The sequence below is a fragment of the Eschrichtius robustus genome, chromosome 10 (genome assembly GCF_028021215.1).
Source record: "Eschrichtius robustus isolate mEscRob2 chromosome 10, mEscRob2.pri, whole genome shotgun sequence".
Taxonomy (NCBI): Eukaryota; Metazoa; Chordata; class Mammalia; order Artiodactyla; family Eschrichtiidae; genus Eschrichtius; species Eschrichtius robustus.
In genome coordinates, this window is record NC_090833.1 from 68,878,050 (window position 1) to 68,903,258 (window position 25,209).

General features: G+C 45.4%; 1 protein-coding gene across 1 annotated transcript in view; it reads left to right on the forward strand.

Moving 5' to 3' along the window:
• Positions 1–6,841, forward strand: part of ACER2 (alkaline ceramidase 2) — a 29,272-nt gene extending 22,431 nt beyond the window's left edge. The window contains exons 5-6 of the mRNA XM_068552892.1: positions 2,257–2,394; positions 6,516–6,841. Coding sequence (XP_068408993.1) covers positions 2,257–2,394; positions 6,516–6,702 — 325 coding nt within the window. The 3' untranslated portion in view covers positions 6,703–6,841. The remainder of the gene's footprint in view (positions 1–2,256; positions 2,395–6,515) is intronic.
• Positions 6,842–25,209: the final 18,368 nt, after the last annotated feature.

The window sequence follows — 25,209 nt, forward strand, 5'->3', positions numbered from 1 at the left end:
GCATTGGCAGGCAGATTCTTAACCACTGTGCCACCAGGGAAGCCCAGGCCTGCTTATTTTGCCTTGTACAGTGCCTGGTGTGGATTCTGAGAATTTGGTACCCAATCAATATTGTTACTGTTTTTGCTTTTTTTTTTAAATCTAAAAAAATGTTCTGATCAGATCACTAGGAGGCAGTTAAAATAAAGAAGTGAAGGACAGTTTTATCTGTTCATGGAGCAAGCCTTATTTTTACGTGCCTATTCTGGACCAGGCACTGTTGCTAGATGCTGGATATACATTGGTAGAAGACTAGGCCTAGTTCCTGCTCTCATTGGTCTTACAGTCTAGGCGGATACTAGGTATTAACAAACACTTAAACAAATACACAATCTCAGCTTGTGATGCATGTTATGAGGGAAGATGGCAGGGCCCCAGGAGAGGATGTGATGGGGGAGTTCGATGGTGCTTGGGCTGTCAGAGAAAGTCTGTTTGAGAAAGTGCCCTTGAAGCTGAGACCTGCAGAGGTGGAGAAAAATGGGCGGAGTGAGGGGACAGGGCTCTGGGAGAGGGGCGGCAGGTCCAAGGGTGAGCCGTTCAGAGGAGAGTGCTGAAGAGAAGAGGGAAAATGGAAATTGTTCATCTCTGTTTGCGTCACTAACCTGGAAAGTAGTCACTACTTATGTCATGGGGCTCTATTAATTCTTTCAAAAATCTTTTCAAGTGGTGCCTTTAGCCCTCCTACCGACAGGGTTTTTCAGTTTGTTTTTTGAGCGGGTCTCTGAGCCTGCTGTCCATCCCATTTTCACTGATGCTTTTACTCATGTTTCTATCAGGCAGCTGGGAAAGGTACCAGCAAGTCAGGCTTTTGACACCGTCTACTCGTTCAATAAATATGAACAAATAAATATGACCCCTTCTTGCGTGCAGATATTACGTTAGATGCTGACTCCTGAGAGTGAGCGAGCTTGACTGACCAGGGAGCAGTCCTCTAAGGGAAAGAGACCCTGAGGGAGGGTTCGAAGGACCCTCAGGCACCAACTGCCTCTGGGCATTTCTCCCTAGGAATAGAAGTCACCCACTTTGCGAGCCATTTGGTGACAAGGAAAGAAAACGGCAGCTGAAATGTCCTTTGAGCTGCTGGGATCTGTTTCAGAAACGCTTTTGTTCCAGTGTACATTCAGGAATAGTGTGAGTCTCCTATGTGCCTGGCTGTGTCCCAGGGGCTGGAGATGCAGCAGTGAGAGGCTTACCTGCTGGTGGGAGTTAGGTCTTAAATATATAAGTAAAACACGGAGGATGCCAGAGGGGCTGCAGTCGCTACAGAGAGAACTAGAGGAGGGAAGAAGATGATAGGGAGGGTCACTTAGGGGTAGAAACAGGTGGTGCGATGGTTAGGAACAGTGCTCAGCAGAGGACTCCCTGAGTGACATCTGAGCAAAGACTTGGAGGTGGCGAGCCGCGTGGGTATCTGGGAACGGCATTCCAGGTGGCAGGAACGGCAAGTGCTAAGGCCTGGGGGAATGTGCCCAGGATTTTGGAGGAACGGCAAAGATCCCTGGGGGGTTTGATGAGCAGAGGCAGTGAGGGGCAGAGTATGGAGGAGGGGGTGGAGCACAGAGGAGAAGCCAGCACACTGGGGCCTCGTGGCCTCCGTGAGCACTTTGGCTTTCCCTCTGGGAGAAGGGAAGCAGTCGGGGGCTTTTGGGCAGGGTGTTGAGAGGTGACTGTAGGAGCAGGGGCGGATGGAGGCAGTTGCTATAACTCAGGCAGAAGATGATGGTGGCTTGGACCCAGGTGGACGTGATGGAAAGAGGTCAGATTTTGGATATATATTGAGGGGCTGATGGATTGGATGTGGGGTGTGTGAGAAAGAGAACAAGGACTCCAAAATTCTTGGCCTGAGGTCCTGAAAGCACAGAGTGACCTCTTCCCGAGAGGGCTGGGAGAAGAACGGGCATTGGGCAGAAGGAAGGATTTAGGAGTACGCTGCGGACATGTAAAATTTAGATCAACACTGGACATCGGGTGGACATGTCAAGATGTGACATGTGGTTTGTAAGTCTGGAGTCAAGGAGAGGCCTGGGTCAGGAGTGTGGCTTTATGAGCCATCAGGGTACATACGGTGTTTCCATCCATGAGCATGTGTGACGGGGCGTTGGGTGGGAACCCCGGCGCCAAGGGGGGCCAGGGAGGCAAGAGGAAGCAGAGAAGAAGTGGCCAGCAAGGTAAGAGGAGCCAGGACTGACACGAGCTGTTCTCTACATCCCCGGGCAGGTGTGACAACGTGCGTGTTTTTAAGCTGGGCCTCTTCTCGGGCCTCTGGTGGACCCTCGCCCTCTTCTGCTGGATCAGTGACCGGGCCTTCTGTGAGCTGCTGTCATCCTTCCACTTTCCCTACCTGCACTGCGTGTGGTGAGCCCCGCTCGTGGTGGGGTGGGTGGTCACCAGGCAGGGTCTACACTCACTGTCACTCCGTTCTCCCTGCAGGGGGCACAAGTGTACATGGGGGACAGAGCAGAGCCTGGGTGCCTCCTCTCCTCAGGTAGACCCTCAGACGTTTCAGAAGCGATAGAAAAAGCAGAAACAGCTCCAGGGAGCAGGCTTAGCCAGAACAAACAGACCTAATTGTCTGTGCTTCATGTCTGCGGTCTCTCACCTCTAGCTCCATTATTAAAGCAGAAAGGAGCTTGGAACTTGAATCTGTAACCTGAGCTCTAGCTAGATCTCCAGGGTGGGGGAAGGTGGCGAAGGCTTGGGGCAGATGTTATGTGGGGATAGGACAGTCCTGAACAGGAACCAAGCACACCTTTTGAGCCTGAGTGACCAGCCTGGGCCTCACAGATCACCTAGGGACAGTCTCACCCATTCATTTGACAGGTGGAGACAGAAGCCCAGAGAAGTAAAGTGAATTGTTCAGGATCACCCACCTGGTGACGTCAAACCAGTCTAGGAACTCAGTAATAGGGAACCGGAGCATCTACAGTTTAGAAGGCTCAGGATACACTGTTAAGAAAAAGAAAGCTACAAAACAGCATGCAAAATCCTGTACTCAGAAAGCTGAGGAGGAAATCCAGTGGTTTTCTTCCTGGGAATGGCTTCAGCTCCAAACCCAGCGTCATCTTTCCCTCTCCGTCCTCCAGGACTTCTGATTGCAAAAGATATCAAGGAACAAGGGAAATCTGCTTTAGAATGTTCCTTGTAAGCTGAGAGCACCCAGGGAGGAATTCGAGTGGTAAGGAGTTGTTAAAATTTGTTAGATCCAGATTCAGAAGAAGCTTGACCTCTATCACGAGACGCCTGAGACTATTCAGTTTGAAAGGATTCGCTTGAATTCCCCTGGATGTTTGAACTTGTGTATTATCTACCATAAGACCTAAGCTGCTCTCAGTTTAAGACTCGGGGACTTCCAGATTTGTTCGCAGAAGATAAGACAAAGTGGAAGCAGCTCCCACTGGGGATTCCCAGTCTTAGGATCCATTGCCTGATATTTCTTAGGTTCAACCTCGACTCACATTAGTGAATTTATACACACCTTGTACATTTGAGTTATAATCTACAGATAATCAAATGCACAGATTTTAACTGTGTAGTCTGGTAAATTTTGATAAATGTATCCACCTGTGTAAATAGGAGCTCACTGAAGATATAGTACGTTTTTAATCGATCCAAGTTCCCTTATCACACAGTGATTTAAGTAAAATTCAAAAAGTAGACTGTAATAACTTGGATTCCAACTTAATTTGTTTCTAAATTTGGTGTACTTTCTGAGGGTTTTTTTTTTCCGCAAAGTTGAACCATTTTCTGAGACTTCCCCTGTGGTTCAGTGGTTAAGACTCTGTGCGTCCACTGCAGGGGGCGCAGGTTTGATCCCTGGTTGGGGAACTAAGATTGCACATGCTGTGTGGTGTGGCCTCAAAATAAAAACAAAAAAAAAGTTGAACCATTTTTTCATCCCAGTTGTAAAGTGACGTATTTATTTATTATAACAAATGTAAACAATAGGTAAGTATAGAAAGAGAGACTTTCATAATTCTGTCCACCAAAGAGAGAGAACAATTGTTAACAGCCTGAAGTGTATCCTTCCAGGTGCTTTATATACATAGTTCTCTAATTCTACTTTTAAAAACAAAAATAACATCATTCTATACATGATGCATATTGGTCCTTCTTTTGTTGTTTAAACTAAATACCAGATCATAGACAGCTTTCCTTACCAGTGCGTTTATATTATCTTCAACAGTTTTTGTGTCCAGTTAATACCGCACAATATGGATGCTTTATAATTCATTTAACCAACCTCTCTATTAATGGATATTTAGGTTATTTCTTTTTCTTTTTTTTTTTTTTTTTTTAACTTTTGGGTTTATTTATTTATTTTTTTTTTTTTTTATGGCTGTGTTGGGTCTTCGTTTGTGTGTGAGGGCTTTCTCTAGTTGCGGCAAGTGGGGGCCATTCTTCATCGCGGTGCGCGGGCCTCTCATTATCGTGGCCTCTCTTGTTGCGGAGCACAGGCTCCAGACGCGCAGGCTCAGTAGTTGTGGCTCACGGGCCCAGTTGCTCCGCGGCATGTGGGATCTTCCCAGACCAGGGCTCGAACCCGCATCCTCTGCATTGGCAGGCAGATTCTCAACCACTGCGCCACCAGGGAAGCCCCTAGGTTATTTCTAACTTGCCACTTTTACAAATAATTGGTAATGAACATCTGTATTTGTTCATATGCCTGAATTGTGTCCTTAGGTTAAATTATAATATGTTGCCAAATCCAGAGGTATTATATCAACTAACACTTTTTACTAAAATCTGTAAGATAGTAAAAGTGTATCTGTAAGATACACTTTCACATATACTGGATGTTAGTAACTTTAAAAAAAAATCTTTGTTAACCTGAAAAGATTTTATTTTTATTTTCATGTCTTTTAAAAAAATTAGTATTTTGTTGTGCATCTTTTCAAATGTAAATTTACTGTATCTTTCCTCTTTTGAAATGTGCCTTTTAAGTTTCTTTATCATCCCTGTGGAGTGTTTCCATTTTTAAAAGTTTATATCCAGCACCTAGTGCCTGACACATAGGAGACAGTCATTACTGTTTACTACCTACATGCCGTTTATTGGGCACACTTGCAACATTTTCAAAAGTACAGAGAGTAATACATGGAGCCCCCAGGTAGGCAACACTTAGCTTCAGTAGTATCTACATGAGGCCAATCTCATTCATGCCACCTTCACCCACTACCCACCCACACCTGGATTATTGTAAAGCAAATCCCAGACACCCTATGAGATGATTAGTCTTTAGGGTTCTTTGTAAGATAGGGATTTTAATTCTTTGTCATATGGTGCAAATATTTTCCCCTAGTTTCCCATTTATCTTTCAGTATGTTAATGATATTTTGTGCCATGCTGGTTTAAAATTTTCATGTTCTCACATCTGTCAGCCTTTTCCTTCAGGTTTGTTTTTTTCTCTCCCTTCTATATGCATTACAGTGTGGCTGTGACACCCCTTAAATGACACTGTTCTCAACTAAGCAAACTGGTAGTACTCTTACAGCCATCTTTATTCCATGTGTTTTTAAATGTAGAGACATGCATTACATGTGGCTCTCACAGCCATTCCCTTTAGGGCTTCTGAACTTTGTGTCATTCTAAGAAAGGACTCCCCCACCAAAGTTTCTAAAAAATATTTTCTTTAAATATGTCTTTAAATGTATTTTAAATCTTTAATTCATCTGGAGTTAAGTTTCAGTATAAGGTACAAAAGTAGGATTACATGCCTTTAAATGGTCCCTTGCATGATAAAGATCAATATGAAAACTTTTTACAGGCACAGTGAATTTAATAATAGTAATAAAAAAGAGTTCCCTTACTAAAGTGCAAAAGCAGATGAATCAGTATAAAATTATTCCTAATGAAGGGTGTCAGATATGTACAGCCGATTATTAAAGCTAGAAGGTGGGGGGGACTAGTTCCACGTGCTCATCGGTTATTTCCTTAGTGCCTCTGTTTTATTTATTTTGTTTTTTTTTTAGTTTAATTCATTAATTCATTAATCAGTTTATTTACATGTCAATCCCAACTCCCAATCTATCCTTTCCCCCCCTCTTCCTCCCTGGGAACCAAAAGTTCCGTTCTCTAAGTCTGTGAGTCTGTTTCTGTTTTGTGAATGAGTTCTTTTTGTTTGTTTGTTTAAGATTCTGCATATAAGCGATATCATATTAGTGCCTCTGTTTTAAATCCTCCGGCCTCAGTCTTCTCTGTGGAGCCCCAAAGGCATTTGCAGGTTTTTCCTGTTATCAAGCTGGAATGTTTTAGAACATTCCAAGAGAGGCTTTGTTGGCTCAGGAGTTACCATTCTTCTGCTATTCCAGGGATTGTTGGGCACCCTCACCCCTTCCTAATTAAAGGAGGCCCCTGCCTGTCTTTGCGTCCAGGAGAGGCAGGTTAGCGGGAGGGAGGGGCGGGCTAAACCCGAGCACAGTCTGACCTGCGTCAGGTCCTCTCGGTTCTCACGCCTCCACGTCACGTCTCCATTGCAGGCACATCCTCATCTGCCTGGCCGCCTACCTGGGCTGCGTGTGCTTCGCCTACTTTGATGCTGCTTCCGAGATACCCGAGCAAGGCCCCGTCATCAAGTTTTGGCCCAGCGAGAGATGGGCCTTCATCGGCGTCCCCTACGTGTCCCTTCTGTGCGCCAGCAAGAAATCACCGGTCAAGATCACGTGATGGCTAGGCAGTGGCTGGCCTCTCTGCTTATTTTCCCTCGCGCACCTAAACTTCATCTGCCAGCAGAGACAGCCAGGGGGGTTCGCAGAGTCGGGGGTGGAGTCTGTCTTTTAAAAAATTCAGCGCCCTTGGGTTCTAACTAGCGTGTCTGTGGACCGCCAGGACTCCACGGTGCCTGGGGAGCAGCGGGTGTCTTTCCCAAAGGTGGGAAGTAGAGGGCCGAGGGGCACTAGGTGTGTCTCCTCAGTGTCACCTCCAGCTACAGTGCTCGTTGGGCTGCGTCCTTTATGGTGATGGCAGAGCCGTCCCGTGGGGGACCCAGCGCTGCACACGCCTCGCTTCCTGGAGAGAGTTTGCTCCAGATCCCACCGTTCCCATGTGCTCTCGGAGCGGACCCTCCCTTGACAGACAAATCCTGCGCCAGACAAGACCCTCTGACTGTATGATGGAAGAGGCCAGAGGTTTTCATTTGGAGAAACTGTCCTGAAACGAAAGCAAACAAATGGAACGCACACAGGGCTTGTGGCTAAGGAGGCTGGTTTCCCCCCTTGCAGCTCTCCATAACCCAGGGTTTACGTACATGTGTGCATCCTTTTCCTGCTACCTCTTCTGAGAGATGGGGACTTGGCTTTAGATCAGGGTGAAGCTAACAAGCAAAACCCCCTATGCCAAAACCGACACTCCACGTTAAGCCATTCTTGAAGATAAGCACAAGTTTTAAATGCTGACATGGTCCCCGCCCCCCAGCCCAGTACCCTCAAACACGCAAAGAGAAGACTAGCTACGGTGTGAGTGGTGTGAGCTTTCCATACAGAGACCCACCCCTTTACTGCTTGACCTCTGTGACATTGCCAACGGCCTGTGACAATCGTGGTAGGGGTCCTGGTTCAAACTTTGGAGCAAACATGAAGTTTTAGAAGTTGTTCTCATTGGAAGCCTCCTGTATGCTGTCCTACTCTGGAAATTATCCTCAAGAATCTTGCCGCTTCTTTCTTTGATATTTACTGTGGGAATTACACTCCATATCCTCACAGTATGAGGTGCTTCCTGTGGTTTCTCCGCGCTGGCGTTTGACCACGTGCTTTTCTTAAGTGCTGGCCTTAACTACACACTGGCTGCTTTGGGTGCAGCAGGGCAAATCTCTTGCCTTCTGAGTTCTCACCTAAAGTGACACTGGCTGCAACTCCTGTCCTCTTCACTGGGCTGAATGGGAGACTCTGCATATGTCTTCAAGGTGCGAGGTGGGAATTCATGACCTCAGGGATACTCATTTTAACTCAGGCATCTCTTGCTTTGCAACATTCCATCACAGGAGAGGGCAGAACAGACCTGTCCTTCTTGTGTGGATGGGAATCACGTCACTGTCCTAAGTATTTAAGAGTTGGGCAGTAACAGATTTTGGCTTGTCCGGGAACTCTTACTCTGGTTAAAATTTGCACAGAATTGCAGGTGAAAAGTCCAAGAAGCAACTGAATTTAGACTTTAAAAATGAGTGACTTTATTCTACTTCTGTGGTTTTCAAATTATTTTAGCAGCAGAACCCTGTTTGCAGTAAGAAATCTTTATGGAGACCTAATGTGTGAAATAATTTGTATTTTATTAGCTTAAATTTATTTTGAGGTTAAACTTATAGCACTTCGTGAATAATGTAAAAGGCAGTGAAAAATGGAAATTAACAAATTGGTGGTTTCCAAGGTACAAAAATTTGGTATTGAATGAGTGTACATGTTGCTTTATTATAGTTTAAAAAACGATATTTGAATTAAATACTCGTGGAATCTTTAATGTACCGATATGAGACCTAGGTGGCTTGTGGAACAGAATTGGAAAAACTGCTCTTAAGTCCTTTGGGTTTCAAGTCTAGAATTTTCTTTAAAGGGAAATGTCAGACCATCCAGATTGACCCACCAGGCACAGATTCTCGTCTCATCCATCCTGCAATATAAAAATGCTCCAACTAGGGAGTTTGTTGTACTTTAAGCCCAGCCCTTTTAGTGGGAAAAAGTAAATAAGGAGAAGCAGAGAGTGTAGGAAATGTTTTGTGTGTGTGTGAGGTTTAATTTTTGTCTTGAAAGCTCCTCAGTGATGGGAGCATTGTCCCAACAATTAAGGAGGGACCGTTTCTCCCTATGAAATGAAGGGTGTGTTCCGTGGGAAACACCATCTCCAGCCCCCAAGGCTTTGACATTGCCCTTCTGGAAGGTTCTGAGTGACCTTTGGAAATAGGGATACAATGTGACTCTGCTGGAAGTAAGGAAGTAAGTACACTAACTCACAGGACTATTTCTCTGCTTCTCCTACAAGACAAATGACTAAGTTAAGTTTAGGAGAGAATGCTTTTGTTATGAAAAACAGAATGCCCTCCTAGAGATTGGTTTTAATGAGATGAGGGCTGAGAAGAAAGTGTGGAATGGGGTATATTTGAGGAAGACAAGACTTTGCTTTTGAACAGAAATCACTACGCTTGCCATTGTGGGATGGTAAATCAAGAGAGTAGGAATAGGGCTTCCCTGGTGGCACAGTGGTTAAGAATCCGCCTGCCAATGCAGGGGACTCGGGTTCGAGCCCTGGTCCAGGAAGATCCCACATGCTGCGGAGCAACTAAGCCCGTGAGCCACAACTACTGAGCCTGTGTGCCACAACTACTGAGACTGTGTGCCACAACTACTGAAGCCCACGCGCCTAGAGCCCATGCTCCACAACAAGAGAAGCCACCGCAATGAGAAGCCCGCGCACCGCAATGAAGAGTAGCCCCGGCTCGCTGCAACTAGAGGAAGCCCGCGTGCAGCAATGAAGACCCAACGCAGCCAAAAATAAATAAAATTAAAAAAAGAGTAGGAATATACCAGTCTTGCTTTAAGTTAGGTTTGTGGCATCATGCATATTTATATTTACATTTGTATTCATAATGCTCATAGCACTACATGCATTTTAAAGAAAATGGTGATATTAAGAAAAGTTGATGGAGAAGAAAAAAAGTAATGTGTATTTCTATAGCTCAAGGACAACTATTGTTAATATATTTTGATTTATTTCCTTCTCGTCTTTTTTTTTCCTAATATAGTTGTCAATTGATGTCTTTTAGAGCTGACAGTTGATCTTGTACCTTGAATGGAATATAAATGCTAGTTGTATATTTTTCCTGAAGAGCAGGTTTGGGGATATACGAGAGTTAGCTATACTCTTGAGTGTTCATCACTGGATTCTAAGACTTACTACTGAGCCTTCCTTTTTAATCGAGCCTCACATGAATGGGCCCTAAGAAATAATGAACTGAATTCTGCTTTTTGATATGCTTCTGCATTTAGATGGACAAGTCATAGAAAATAGCTGTTAAATATATGGTTCTACAGGTTTTGATGTTTTCAGATTTTTAAAAAGTGCATAGCTTATTTCATTAATTGATGTGCAATCAAGAATCCTTTTTTTCCCCCCTGATAATTCAGGGAAGTGGAGATTTGACATTTAGGAGTTAGGTCACGGCAGTTACTCAGCATGGCTATTAGATATTTGTTCTGGTTAGAATTTACCTAAGATAGATACCCAGCAGGAACTGGATTTAGAATATTAAAAAACATTAATTTACCAAGTGATCATTTAAGTTAATGATTCTTGTTTTATAGTGTTTGATGATTTTTAGAAAATATTTTCTCCCCTTTATTATTATAATGTAAAACAAGCACTTCAGTGAATATATTGCGGTGTTTGGGGATGAGATATCTACATCTCTTTGGTAATAGGCTACCTTTTGGGGGAACTCTGTGCCTGTCCTTCTGAAGAGTGCCTATAAAACATGAATTGTGGATCAAAGTTGTTCGGTTAGGGGACTAACCTTGATGGTCATCAAGCACAGGCTTTGTAAAAATACCATCACGTATTCTATTTATTGGATTTCTCAGGTGTGTAAAAACTTCTTACTAGTTCATTATGCTTACATGAGCTGGTGCCATACCGAAGGCTCCAAAACTGGGACGTGATCCTTCCCTGGCTCTTTATCCCTCGGGGCTGACATGGAACCATCTCTGGGGGACAGGTGAGGGCTGAAGCTTGCCTGGCCAGAGCCCCTCTCATGGCTCCTTTTTCCCAAATGAACTTGGAACCTTTAACAGCCAGCTCTTCGTCTGGGTGCTGCTGATTCAGCTGGTCAAAGAGGGGTCTCGGGCCAGGTTGGGATTCTCAATGGATTTTATAGACATCGTTCTCCTACAGATGGTTTTTTCTTTTTTTTTTTTTTTTAATGACCCCCTACTCTAAGGGACTAATTGTTTGAATTGTATCTTTCCCTATATGTTAAGCCAGATTTAAGACGATTTTGTAACCACAATATGTAATCAGAGCAAATAGAGTATTTTCAGATATATACCTTGTTCTGTACTTCATGTAGGGTGTGCTGTCTATGGGTGGTAGGCCCACTGGCTGTGGTAGCATTTAATCTCCATTACTTTGGGAGTAATTCAAGGCCTTTTGAAATGGAGCTTTTGCACTTTATGCTCTTTTTGTGAACTGACTGTGAGAGCTATGTTTGATATTAAAGCTATAAGTGGTGTTTTCTGTGAATACGTATATGTTTGTGTTTATTTCCAAAATGATTTCTGCAACGGCTGCAGTGAGGAATACATTTAATGGATTGTAAAGTGCATTTGTTCAAATTCATTTATTTAATGAATTTGGGTATCATTGTTATTAAACATACTTAAAATTAGTGTAGTTTAATTGTTGGTTTCTTCTCAGAGCTGTGAAATTAATACACCTACATATTTCCAGTATAGAAGTACCTAGAGGCAGTTTATTTTTATTGAAAGTTCTCTAATTATGTCATGTGGATATAAAATCTCAAATACAGAAAACAACTCACCTAAGCTGTAGTTCATCCAGTCACTGGAAGGAAGATGATAGAACAATATAATATAGTAAATGAGTTTAGCGGGAAAATCCTGTATCTACCTGTTTTTCTTAATTTCCTGTGACCATTTTTTAAAATTTTTATTTATTTATTTAGGCTGTGCCGGGTGTTAGTTGAGGCATGCGGGATCTTCATTGTGGCATGCAGACTTCTAAGTTGCGGCACGCGTGAGGGATCTAGTTCCCTGACCAGGGATTGAACCCGGGACCCCTGCATTGGGAGCATGGAGTCTTAACCACTGGACCACCAGGGAAGTCCCTCCTGTGACTGTTTTTTTAAAATTAAGGGATTCATAGGCAATCATATTTATAAGAATAATAGGACTATCAGAGGAGAAAGACTGGGTCAGCAGTATTAGTATCACTGCAGTGGTTTTTTTAGACTTCTTTTCTGGCCAGGGTGTGGGGATGAGGGCTAGACACAGAGGCCTTTGATAATCTGCTGTAAGCAGTGGGTCTTAGAAAATGCCCATACATAGAATTATCTGGGTATTCAGATGTCCCTAGAAGCCACCCAGATGAAGAACTGTGTGACAGGACACAAAGCCAGGACTCACATCCTTTCTGGTGATGGAATTGGCATCTCCACAGCTCCACTTTCCCGACTGCCCTCCGAGACCAACCCCAGTGCCCTTCTCGTGTGAGGACTTTCCATTATGAGGGGCCGGAAGGGGGCAGACCCAGGGGGCTGGAAACTTACACCTTAGGAGTTGAACAAATTTGGAATTCACCTCTTCCTGAAGCCTCTCTCCTGGTTTATAGTTTCAGCCACTCCTTAAGATGCTATCTGGGCCTGTCATACTATTCTGTCTCCTTTTGCACTGTTGAATTTTTCCATAAATAAAAAAACTGTTTTAAATATGGTATTTGGGTTTTCCTCCTCTGCTCTCTCGGGTGGGGTTCAGCCTCCTCCTCTTGCCCCACCTTATAGGGGCTGGTAGCCCCTTTCCCCAGTTTGAAGAGTTCTCTATATCTCACGTGGGCACTTCTGTCTCTGATCAACTCCAGGCCTGGTGACCCTCTGCGTATTAACTCACGAAAGGGAAAGATCAACCTCACCTGGGTTTTTGTTGGCTTATTTTATGTTTCTCGTTAAAACAAAGCATTTGATTCAGCTGCTTTTACGAGCAGAGAGACCAGACGTTATTGTAACAAATGGCAATGAAGTCAGTAGAGTTTATTTTTGTATTAAGGCCGGTGGTGAGAAAGTGGCTAACTGTGAGGCTAGGGGCATGGGGTGACAGAAAATGCATAATGGCATTATTGGTGACACTGGCTAGAGATGGATGCCTGTGAACAAAGAAAGCCTTAGCCACCAGGGTGGGAGGGACCTGGAGAGACTCCTGGAATAATACTGCCATCTAGTGGCCTTTCAGGTTATTGCTACCAGGGCACAAGTGAAGTCCTTCCCAATTGATGATCATCACAGGACTCACTATTAATTGTCTTAAAACTCCCACAAGTTATGCAGACTCTTTTTATTTTTAAAATTATTTTATTTTATTTATTTTTTGGCTGCGTTGGGTCTTCATTGCTGCGCGTGGGCTTTCTCTAGTTGCGGTGAGCGGGGGCTACTCTTTGTTGCAGTGCATAGGTTTACTCATTGTGGTGGCTCCTCTTGTTGCAGAGCAGGGGCTCTAGGCACGCGGGCTTCAGTAGTTGCAGCACGCGGGCCCTAGAGTACAGGCTCAGCAGATGTGGCACAGGGGCTTAGTTGCTCCGCGGCATGTGGGATCTACCTGGACCAGGGATCGAACCCGTGTTCCCTGAATTGGCAAGCAGATTCTTAACCACTGTGCCACCAGGGAAGTCCCTATGAAGCCTCTTTTTGGGCCCAAGTATGTTTCCCTGGATTCTTTCAAACGTATCTCTGCCTTCATTTTCCTTTCCTCTATTCCCGCAGCTATTCATTCTTTAACCACTAGGTGTTTGATCTTACTCGAAAAAATCTGCCAAATACCTTAAACCAAATATTTTCCTGTCCATAAAACCAACTTAGAGTAGATGTGATCTGGAGGAAGTTTTGTATTTATTAACTTTTTATTCTTCTTATTTTTATTTTTTATTTTTTTTGGCCACACCATGTGGCATGCAGGATCTTAGTTCCCTGACCAGGGATTAAACCCATACCCCCTGCAGTGGAAGTGTGGAGTCTTAACCACTGGACCGACACGGAAGTAAGTCCCTGGAGGAAGTTTTTTAATCCCCTGGAGTTAAATTTAGCTTTTGGCATTAATAGTTTCATTTACATGAGTCAAATGTCATTACAATCCCCCAAATTTTAAGACAGAATCCAGTTTGAACCAACACTTTGCAAATACCCGCTGTGCTAATACAGAGGGCTATGTGATGAGCACATAGCCTTGAGCTGGGTGTGTGTGGAAAGGGGGGAGGAGAAGGGGACCACTAACTCTGCTGAAATCCCTGCATAAGAGAGGAATCAACAGTGCTAAGAGGCAGGCAGGAGAGAGCAATGGGGTTCAACCTGGGAGGAGTTGGGGTTTGAGAATTCTAAGCTTTAACTGATGGCCCATGAGCCACGTTTAATAATATATAATAGCCTGATTAAAGTATACTTAGGGAGTAATACTACCTAGGAGTTTTATTATTTTCTTAAAGCCAGTCTTATTTGAGAGCCTATCACATAAATTATCTTTCACATAAATTATCTTTCACATAAATTGTCTGACTTACTCCTCACGATTATTTTGTGAGGCTATTATTATTCCTGTTTTGAAGACAATAAATCTGAGGCTTAGCAATGTATTTTGACCACAGCTGTTAAGTGGCAGAGTCAGGTTTTGAACCCAAGACTTTCAACTCTTAAGTTTATTTCTCTTTCCACAAAGGATTTAATCTTATTTTCAAAATGACAAAGAAGGTAAAAGGTTTTTATATAGGTAGGCACAAATTTGGGATTATCGGATTCAAAAGTGTGCTATTAAAACAAATGATTAGACAAAATGTAGAGTAGCAGTTGGCATATAGTAGGTGCTCAATAAGTGGCAACTAAGAAGATAACCCACCATCAAGCAGTCCTGGGTGACAGTGCCATCTTGTGGCCATAGTCAGGAATCACACCCCATCCTCACACCTTCCTGGGAGTGAGGGGCGTGCATACATGTGAACTCCTCCATCATCTGGCTCCGTAGTCCAAGCCATCTCTCACTCTTCAGTGGCAGATCTGCAAATCCAGTTCCTTCCCGGCCATCTCTACTTGGACGCCAAATAGACACCTCACATTTGCCTTACCTTACACTACTCTTAAACTTGCACCTTGTGTACCTTTTCAGTAAATCAGGCCCCTCCATTCAGTTGCCAGAAGTAGTCCCCACTTCCCTCAATATGTAATCTAAGAGTAAGTAAATCCTCTTCATCCCACTTCCCCACTGTCTCAAATCCATCCATTTATCTCCATCCTAGACAGGGCGCCACCATCTCTTGCCAATCCATCCTCCACGCTTGGAGTCCTCTGTCTCAAGTGAAATCTGACCAGGTCACTTCCCAGCTCAAAACCCACCTATTCTTCCCCATTGCTCTTAGAACAAAGCAAATCTTATCTGAGAGGCTTAGTGTGATTCAGAATCTCCTTCACAGTCTGGTCCTGGCCTTCTTTTCCTGTCTTGTTTTGCGTTTCTCTCCCCTTGTCCCCTTGACTTGAGTCTTTCAGAACTTTGTGTAGTTCTGCATGGTCTTTCATGGCCTGTATTAGTTATCATTGCTGTGTCACAAATCACCCTAAAACTTAGTGGCTTACAACAACAAAGACTTACTATCTTACAGTTTCTGTGGGTCATAAATTTGGGAGCAGCTTAGCTGGGTGATTCTGGCTCAGGGTCCTTCATGAGTTTGTAGTGAAGGTGTCAGCTGGGGCTACAGTCATCTGGGGGCCTGACCAGAGCTGTAGGATTCACTTCTCAGATAGCTCACCCACAGGGCTGTCGGTCGGAGGTCTCAGCTCTTGCCGTGTAGACCTCTCCATAGGGCTCCTTCCTCACAATAGGGCAGCTGGTTTCTCCCAGATGGAGTGACCCAAGAGAACAGATGGGCAGCTGCAGTGTATTTTATGGCCTAGCCCCCGAAGTCACACTCAGTCACCTCTATAATATTCTACTTGTTACGTAAGTCAGTCCTATTCAGTGTGGGAAGGGACAACACAAAGAGGCGAAGAGCATGAGGCAGGGGTGGTCAGGGACCATCTTGGAGGCTGGTGAATACAGGACCTTTGCACAGACTATTCTCTCTGCCTAGAATGCGCCACATCACACCCCGCTCACCTTTTGGGAAACTTTACCTATTACCTTTGCCTCCTTCTACCTCCCTCCATTTTTATTGTAGTGTTTTTCATACTGTGTTATAATAACTTCTAGGGGCAGAGGCTGTTTTTAAAGATAACTATTTCCTTCAAAATCTGACACAAAGTAAAAACTTGTGGAATTTAATTCAGGGAACGAGGGTTTAAAGTGGGGTAATGGTTGTGAGTGGAGAGGAGTAATTGCAGACTACCTGACGAAGGTAGAACCAACAACTTTTCTAATCAGTGGAAGTGGCTGCAAGGGAGAGGACGGCCAAAATGGTCCCTATACCCTACAGCTGCTATAACATGTTGCTACAAACTCAGGGGCTTAAAAACAATACACATTTATTATCTTACATTTCTGGAGTTCAGAAGTCCAAAATGGGTTTCACTAGGCTAAATCGAGGTGTCATCAGTGCTGCATTCATTCTGGAGGTTCTAGGGAATTTGCTTCCTTCCCATTTGCAGCTTCTAGAGACTGCCTGCACTCTTTGCTTCATGGCCGTCTTCCATCTTCAACACCAGCAATCTTGGGCTAAGTCCTTCTCGTGCTGCCATCTTTCTGGTTCTTTACTGTCTCCATCCCCCACTTATAAAGGACCCTTGTGATTACATTGGGTCCACCCAGATCATCCAGCATTATCTCCCATCTCAGGATTAGCTGATTAGAAATCTTAATTCCATGAACAACCTTAATTCCCTTTTGCCACGTAACCTAACACATTCACTAGTTCTGGGGATTAGGATGTCAACATCTTTGGGGGGCCATGAGCTTGTCCACCACAATCCCCAAGTATCAGGTTTGTGTAGTGAAGAATGGTGCCATGAACGAAAGCAGAGATGTCAGAAGAGGGAATTAGGAAGGACATCCCTGGCGGTCCAGAGGTTAAGACTCCACCCTTCTACTGCAGCGGGGCGCGTGTTCGTTCCCTGGTCGGAGAAGTAAGATCCTGCAGGCTGCACGGTGTGGCCAAAAAAAATTTTTTTTTAATTTAAGAAGAGGGAATTATGAGATAGTAGCTAACATTTAGTGAATGCTCGCTCTGTGTCAAACACTTTGTATATACTAGTTAATTTAATCCCATGACAACTTTGGATACATTGGCAATGGACATGATAGTGACCCTCCCCACCAGTGGTAGCTCCATGAGGGCAGGGACTCTGTTTTGTTCACAGCCGTCTCCTGAGCATGAGAATAGCACCCATTGCACAATAGGAACTCAGTAAATGTTTGTTGAGTGAATGGATGGTTAACCATGACTTAGCTTACATCACCATACGAAATACCACAGAGGCACTGGCCTAAACAACAGACATTTATTTCTCACACTCTTGGAGACTGGAAAATCCAAGACCAAGGTACCAGCAGATTTGGTTCCTGGTGAGGACCAGCTTCTTGGCTTTCAGGAGGCCACCTCCTTACATGGTCAGGGAGAGAGCTCCAGCCTCTCTTCTTCATCTTATAAGGACACTGATCCCATCATGGGTGCCCCGCCCTTGTGACCTCATCTTAAGCTGATCACTTCCCAAAGGTTCCACTTCCAAATACCATCACATTGCAGGGGATGGGGGGGGAGGGGTTAGGGCTTCAGATTATGGATTTGGGGGGACACAAATTTTCAGACCATAGCAGACTGTATGCAGGAGGTTTTTCTTATCTTCATTTTCCTAGTGACGTCCTGAGGCCCAGGGGATGTGCATATCTAGTCCGACACCACAGAGCTGGTAAGTGGCTCAACTCTCCCTCACCCCCAGACCTGGCTCCTTCCCTTCCTCATTCTGCAGCAGAGAAGGTGGGACTGTGTCCACTGTGCTGAGGGGGAGAGCTAAGGGTGGGAGGGACAGGACGAATATGTTCTGAGCACCTTCTGTGTGCGCCAGGTCCTGAGACGAGTCCGGGTGACTGATCCCAAGGCACTGGAAACTGGTATGTGACCCGGAAAGACTGGGGCTCAGAGGCCGAGTCACTTGCCTGAGGACGTGAAGTTGGTAAACGATGGAGGCATCACAGCTTCTGCTCCCAGGGTCACTGTGTGTGTTCTTGGGTTTGCTCAGCCCTTTCAGATTGGGCTGGAGTTTCCTGTGGCTGTGGTAGCAGATTACCATAAACTAGGTGGCTTAAAACAGAAATGCATTGTAGGGCTTCCCTGGGGGCGCAGCGGTTAAGAATCCTCCTGCCAGTGCAGGGGACACGGGTTCGAGCCCTGGTCTGGGAAGATCCCATATGCCGCGGAGCAGCTAAGCCCGTGTGCCACAACTACTGAGCCTGTGCCCTAGAGCCCGGAAGCCACAACACCTGAGCCTGCATGCCACAACTACTGAAGCCTGCGTGCCACAACTACTGAAGCCCACACACCTGGAGCCCGTGCTCCACAACAAGAGAAGCCGCTGCAATGAGAAGCCCACACACAGCAACGAAGAGTAGCCCCCCGCTCGCTGCAACTAGAGAAAGCCCATGTGCAACAACGAAGACCCAACGCAGCCAAACATTAAATAAATAAATAAATAAATAAATAAATAAATAAATAAATAAATAAATAAAAAGAAGAAATGTATTGTCTCACAGTTCAGGAGACCAGAGTCTGAAATCAAGATGTCAGCAGGATTGGCTCCTTCTGGAGCCTCCGAGGGAGAATCTGTTCCCTGCTTCTCTCCTAGTTTCTGGTGGCTGCCAGCAATCCTGGTTCCCCGGCCTGTAGACCCATCAGTCTATCTCTGCCTCTGCTGTCACGTGGCTTCTCCCTCTCTCTTTGTGTCAGAATCTCCCTTTCCTTTCCCTTATAAAGACACCAGTCACTGGATTTAGGGCCCACTGTCGTCCAGTCCAGTCTTGTCTTAACTAATTACAGCTGCAAAGACCCTATTTCCAAATAAGGTCACGTGCTGGGGTCCCTGGTGTATGTCAATTCTGGAGGGACAGTAGTCAACCTACTACACTGTCCCACAGGCTGCTTCCTGCGTCTGCCCGGAATGTGGGCTTCCCTCCCCACATGTTTAGCCAAAGGCACCAGAAGAGTGGCTGGAGTCCTCAGTGTACACACATGTGCACAGACACACACCTACCGCGGCCTTCCTCTTTCTCTTCCACGGCCCCTGCTGGTGTTCCCGTAATACCTTTCTCACTCCTCATCTGAGCTGGGGAGTATGTGCCCCACCCTACCAGCAGCTGTGGAAAAATACTTTGAGAAAGAGTGAGTGCTGGTAGGAGAGGAAAGAAGGGGTCTTAGGGAGCTTGGCTGTGGTTTCGCTCGGTAGAACCCCCCCTTCTGTCCCAGACATTTAGGGTGTCTGGCAGGTGGAAGCCAGCCACCTCTCACCTCCACCCACCCCGTGGCCTCCTCATCTTTGTACTGCCCGAAGCAAGCCCAGGGCTGACCAGGCAACCAGTGTTTGGGAGGTTGAATTCAAACATCTATTAATCAATGCATAAGTCAATTCATACAGCTAGAGAAATTCAGGGTGTGGTGGGAACACCTTGCCGGGGCCGGGAAGTCCTCTTTGATTGGAAAGCAACGTCCAAATTAAGACATGAAGGGGTGAGGGGGTCGGGTCAGTGCTCAGCCAGAGGATGGCATTTTTGTTAACAGCACCTGGATGGGTCTGTTGGGAGTATGAAGGGGAGAGAGAGAGAGAGAGGGAGAGGGGGAGTGTGTGTGTTTGGGTGCGTGTGTGTGGCAGAGAGAGAGAGAGAGACTCATGGTGATTGTGCTGCTTGGCCACGTTGGAGAGATGCCCTCGCCAGCTGGGACCAAGGGCAGGGACGCACCTGGGGAGATGGGGAGATGGGGGTGGGAGCCGGATGAGCAATTGGCCTTGGCCTGTGCGTGCAGGAGAAGTGCAAGCGCTGCCCGTGGTGCCCACCAGGGGGCAGTGCAGCCGCGCGCACAGCGAAGGGCCCAGGAGGCTGTGAAGCCAGCCTCCCCGTGCAGGCAGGAGAGGGTTCTCCTGGGCGTGCTGCTCTCGGCTGTTGGGATATTTCAGTCAAGCTACCAGGGCTGACGCTGGGCTGCAGAGACGCTGGGCCCCAGGGTGAAGTAAGATCTGTGCTCTGTGGGGGGCCCTCAAACCCAGGTTCCAGAGAACGGGTTTAGCACAAAGCTGGTGATACTTCCTGCAAGTAAGGAGTCCACCTTGAGCCCTTGTTCCTTTTTAAAATTGTCAACTAATAAAGACCTACTGTATAGCACAGGGAACTCTACTCAATACTCTATAACGGGAAAAGAATCTAAAAAAGAGTGGATATATACATATGTATAACTGATTCACTTTGCTGTTCACCTGAAACTAACACAACACTGTAAATCAACTATGCTCCAATAAAATTGTTATTTTTTTGGAGACACATACCATGAACTACATGAGTGATTGCATAACCAATTATCCCAACATTAAGTTATAACAAAAACAAACATTTACTATCTCTCAGTTTCTGTGGGTCAGACACTGAGCAGGGGTTTGGCTCAGCAGTTCTGATTTAGGGGCTGTCATGAATTTCAGTGAGATGATAGCTCAGGATTTTGAGTATGAGATCTTGTTAGGAATCTCTAAGCCTCAGTTTTCTCATCTGTAAAATGGAGATAATGATAGAAGTTACTCATAAGGCTGTTATGAGGATTAACGAAATAATCCTCACATGGCAGAGACTGCCAATTGCCTACCTCAGGGACAGTTCCCTCTTCTTTCTTTGTGATAGAAGCTCCAGTGTTTAGCTGTGAAGATGGATGGCTGTCTGGAATAAAAGTCTACGTTTTCCTTTTTTTCCCCAGTCAGTTCTGTTTGAAGAGACAGAAGTAGAACTGGTATGTGGCAGCTTTCAGGAAACTTCCCATGATGTCACCCTGACTGGGCTAAGGGATGCCCTGATAGCTGGTAAAATATTATTTCTGGGTGTGTCTGTGAGGGTGTTTCTGGAAGAAATTAGCATCTGAAGTGGTAGACAGAGTAAAGAAGTTTGCCCTCACTAATGTGGGCAGGCTTCAACCAATCCCTGGAGGACCTGAATAGAACAAATAGGCAGAGGAAGGACAAATTTGTCCTCTCTGCTTGAGCTGGGACATCCATCTTCTCTTGTGCTCAGACATTGGTGCTCCTGGTTCTCTGGCTTTTGGACTGGAACCAGCTTATACCATTGCCTCTCCTGGCTCTTTGGCCTTCAGACTCAGACTGGAACTACATGACCAGCTTTCCTTGGCCTCCAGCTTGCAGACGGCAGATCATGGGACTGCTCAGCCTTTATAATTGTGTGAGCCAATCCCTCATAATAAATCTCTCTTTCTCTCTCTATCCTATTGTTCTAATTTTCTGGAGAACCTGATTAGTACACTTCTTTTAAAAGCAAGTGATATCTCCATTTGTTTCTTTTGTGTTACCCTTCCTCTAGTTGGCTTCCTGGAATGTGGATGTGGTGGCTGGAGCTCTGGCTGCCATCTTGGAACATGAGGCTAAGCATCAAACCCTTGGGATGACAGAGTGGTGAATTGGAAGGAGTCTGGGTTCCTAAAAGTTTTGTGGAGCTGCCATACCAATGCTGGACTGCCTACATTATACAGAAATGCACTTTTACCCTGTGTTTAAGCAACTGTTACTTGGATTTTTGGGGTTTTCTGGGTCATGCAGCTAAGCTGAACATCCTACCTGACTACACCCTTAGTAAATGCCTGGTAGTCAGGTGGTGCTCAGCACGCTGGTAAGTGTTTTGAATATTCAAAGCTGGGGTTGGAACAGCCAACCAAACCTCATAGCCTGGATGTGGGGAGTTAAGGGAACAGCCAGGATGGTGGGGAAATAGCACTGGGGCTGGGAGACCTGGGTCATAATTTCAGCTCTTCTCTCAGCCTTCATTTTATTTTCTGCGAGACTGAACTAGCTCCAATGTTTTCAAACTTTTTTTTTCAGCAGCAAAAATTGTCTTTCACATGGACGCGAATACACAAAACAGATGTAAGTGGTACTTTGATCCATGCAATCCTTTTGGGTCCATCCCCAAACTGCCTTGGGGTGGCTCCTGAGGCTTCCAAGGAGTATAATTTGAACAACAGAGAACTGAGTGCCTCCCCAGGTTGTGTCCAAGAGCAACAGTGCGTGACTCTAAGATGTTGAGCTGGGACACTTGTTCAGGCTCTCTAGAATGAGCAGTAATCTGGGGTAAGGGGGGTGTCAAACCTTCGTTGTCTTGGGTTTCCTGGGGCCTCCGACTCTAAGTTTGCTGAGGACGGAGCCTGTAGCTTTATCTTACAGTGAGGGAAACGCATGAATTCATCATTAGCTGACCTCAGGAGTCTTTCCCTTTGCAGTTCTAGGCTGTGTATCACGTTACAATCACCAGAAGTCAGTATAAAACCGCACAACTCAGATTGGGACTTGAACCCACTGTCTTTTAATTGAAATCACACACCTGGTCTCAGAACTTAGTGAAGCTCGGGTTCTTTATGTCTTGTCGCAGAAAGAATTCAGTGAGAGACAAAGTGATAGGTAAGAAGTGGATTTACTTAGATACACATTCCATAGGCAGAATGCAATCCGTTTCAAAAGGTGAGCGTGGCCCCAGGGCATGGGGTTGTCTCAGAAAGTGACAGCGACGAGGGAGAAACACACCCCACAGACAAAGTGTGGGCCATCTCAGAGGGCGAGAGGCCCTGAAATATGGGGTGGTTAGTTTTTACAGGGGTAGGTAATTTTGTAGGCTAATGAGTGGGTGGATTATTACAACTATTTTGGAGAAGGGGTGGGGATTTCCACAATTTGGGCCACCGCCCACTTTTTGGCCTTTTATCGTCTGCCTCAGGACTGTCTTGGCGCCTGTGGGTGTGTCACTTACATGCTGATGTGTTACAAGGAGCGTATAATGAGGCTCAAGGTCCACTAGAAGGCAAATCTGCTGCCATCTTGGGCCTAATTGTTTCTGACCAGGTTTCGTCGTAGCCTCAATGGCTATGCCATTCCTTTAAAGGTTGTGCCCTGTCCCCTTCCCTCCTGTTTCAGGTAGACATCATCAAAAGCAACAGGAACATGTGAAGTTTTATTTTGCTGGTGCTGCAGGATTGGAAATGTCAGTTCCCTCTAGCCACCTAAGCCATGGATGAGGGAATTAGGCCATGGATCAATGAAATGAGGACAAAGACATAAATCTTTTATTCAAAGTTGTGTGTTACAGACTGTGCTGTAAAGTAAAAACGTTACTGTGAAATACAAACATCTTGAGCTGTCATGGTCCCTGTTCATTGTTGGGGTCAATAACAGTGTACTTGATTGGGTTGTGTGAGGACAGACATTTTTGTAACCCACAAACATTCAGTGAATAGATCATCGACTGTTTCTTCTTTAATGATCAACTTCGGGGCTTTTGTGTTTTTCTTATTGAGTTGAGAAAGCTTTTAGTAAGGAAGTGAGCCCTCTGAATTTGGTGTTTACTGCTATTATTATTTAACATGCAAATGTTTGAAAGTTTTAAGTGGTCATATTTGTTCATCTTTTCCATAAAAATTGCAAACATCCCTGTGTGTGCCAGGCATCCAGGCACAGCTGTCTTTTTAAGTCTGTTTCAGGCATTAGTTTATTGAATTCTCACAGCAACGTGAGGTGGGTACTGCTATTGTGCCCATTTGACAATCAAGGCAGTGGTTCTCAGCCTAATTCCCACCTAGCCCGCCCACGGGATGCCTTGCGCCTACAGCTTCCAGAGACCCACAGAGGCTAGTCTTGTCAGCAGATAAGGGAGGGGTTCCCCAGAGAAAGAAAACCAGGCGTGACTTTCTTGACATAAGAAGCCACTTTGGGCCTAAGCTATTTTGTGATTTAAGCCTGGCCACAGTGCTTGCCCTGAACAGGTCTCAGCAACAATGGTCTTAAGGGAACAAAAGAAAAAACTGTTATCAGGCAAGAAAAGTAACATTAGCAAAGATAACACATCAGTTGTAAAGACTCCCAGTTCTGTATCAATGGTAGCCTGAAGCACTGTCTTGAGCTGTTTTGCAGAATCTAAACCCCCCTCAGGCGCTCAACCCCCAGACGAACTGGAGCCTAAACGATGCTGCTGACCTTTTGGAACCCTCGTGATTTCAATCAATTAAAGCTTGGCCTCCATCGCCCAAGCGCCTTCATGAATATGCATGTACCCTTAGCCTAAAACTTCCCCAATTTTGCTGTTTGGGGAGATACTGCTTTGAGAAAGATCCCAGGTATTCTCCTTACTTGCTGCAAGTAATAAATCCTTCCTTCTCTGACTCTTCGGCTTGGTTGTGTCTTTTGGCTCGACACCTACCAAGAAGCGAACTCAGTGTTTCCAGTAACAGTTTCCTTTAAGGATGGAAGCATGTGAGCATGTGGTGGGCAAAGACCTTGGGGCGAGGTGAGGGGCGCAGAATCTCAGTGTCGGGCTATGGAAAGTGTGAAAAAGCCTTGCAGGAAATTCCCAGAAGCCCAACAGGATGTGCTATCCTGAGAACCAGATAGGTTCTGAAACCTACCTATGTTCTCCACTGGAAGAACAGTGGAGAAGAAATGTTCATTAGAACGCTTTTTAATTCCACACTTCCAGTGCCTGAGCCTAGAGTCCAGGATAGCACCTCCCAATTCCTTTCAAAACCATCCCCAATAGAAATGCTCTTGCTTTCAGTTTTCCCCAGGATTATGGGCCAAGCAGCTGTAAGCAGCCCCTTGGCCCAAGAGCCTCTTTATACTTTAACCTTTACACTAGCTCAATTCCTTAGGCTTCTGCAATATTTACCAAGGCCTTTGTTCTGCTTGGCTCAGCATGTTGGTTCTTAGATTAAGGGAAGGGAGGGAATGCAGAAAGAAAGGAAGAGCAGTCAATAATAGTGCAGAAATAAAGCAGGGCCCTGTTTCCTCCTCAAGGGATACACATAACAAAGTCTTTGAGTTCTGCAGGAACTAAGACTCCCACCCAGCTGGAGGATGGTAACTTCAGGCTGAGCACAAGCGCCCTGGAACACGGCCCTTTTACCTCACCACCAACCCATCGGAAGAAAGTCCGCACACACCGCGGAAGATAACGAAGACTCTGACCCCCTCCCCAAATGATTAACTGCGATGAACTTCCACTTTCTCCCTTTGAAAAACGTTCATGGTTGAGCAGAATCTTTGGAGTTGGTTCTTGGAAAGGAGTTCGCCTTCTCCCCAGGTTGCTAGCCTCCTGGATAGAGCAACCTTTCCTTTCCAACCGACACTTGTCTTCTGAGTATTGTTTTCCAACGGTGAGCAGCTGAGCCTGAATCTGGTAACACAACCACTGGATTTGGCAAGCTGGCTGTGGAATAGAGGCTGGAGCTCCAACTTGAACTTGTAGAGCT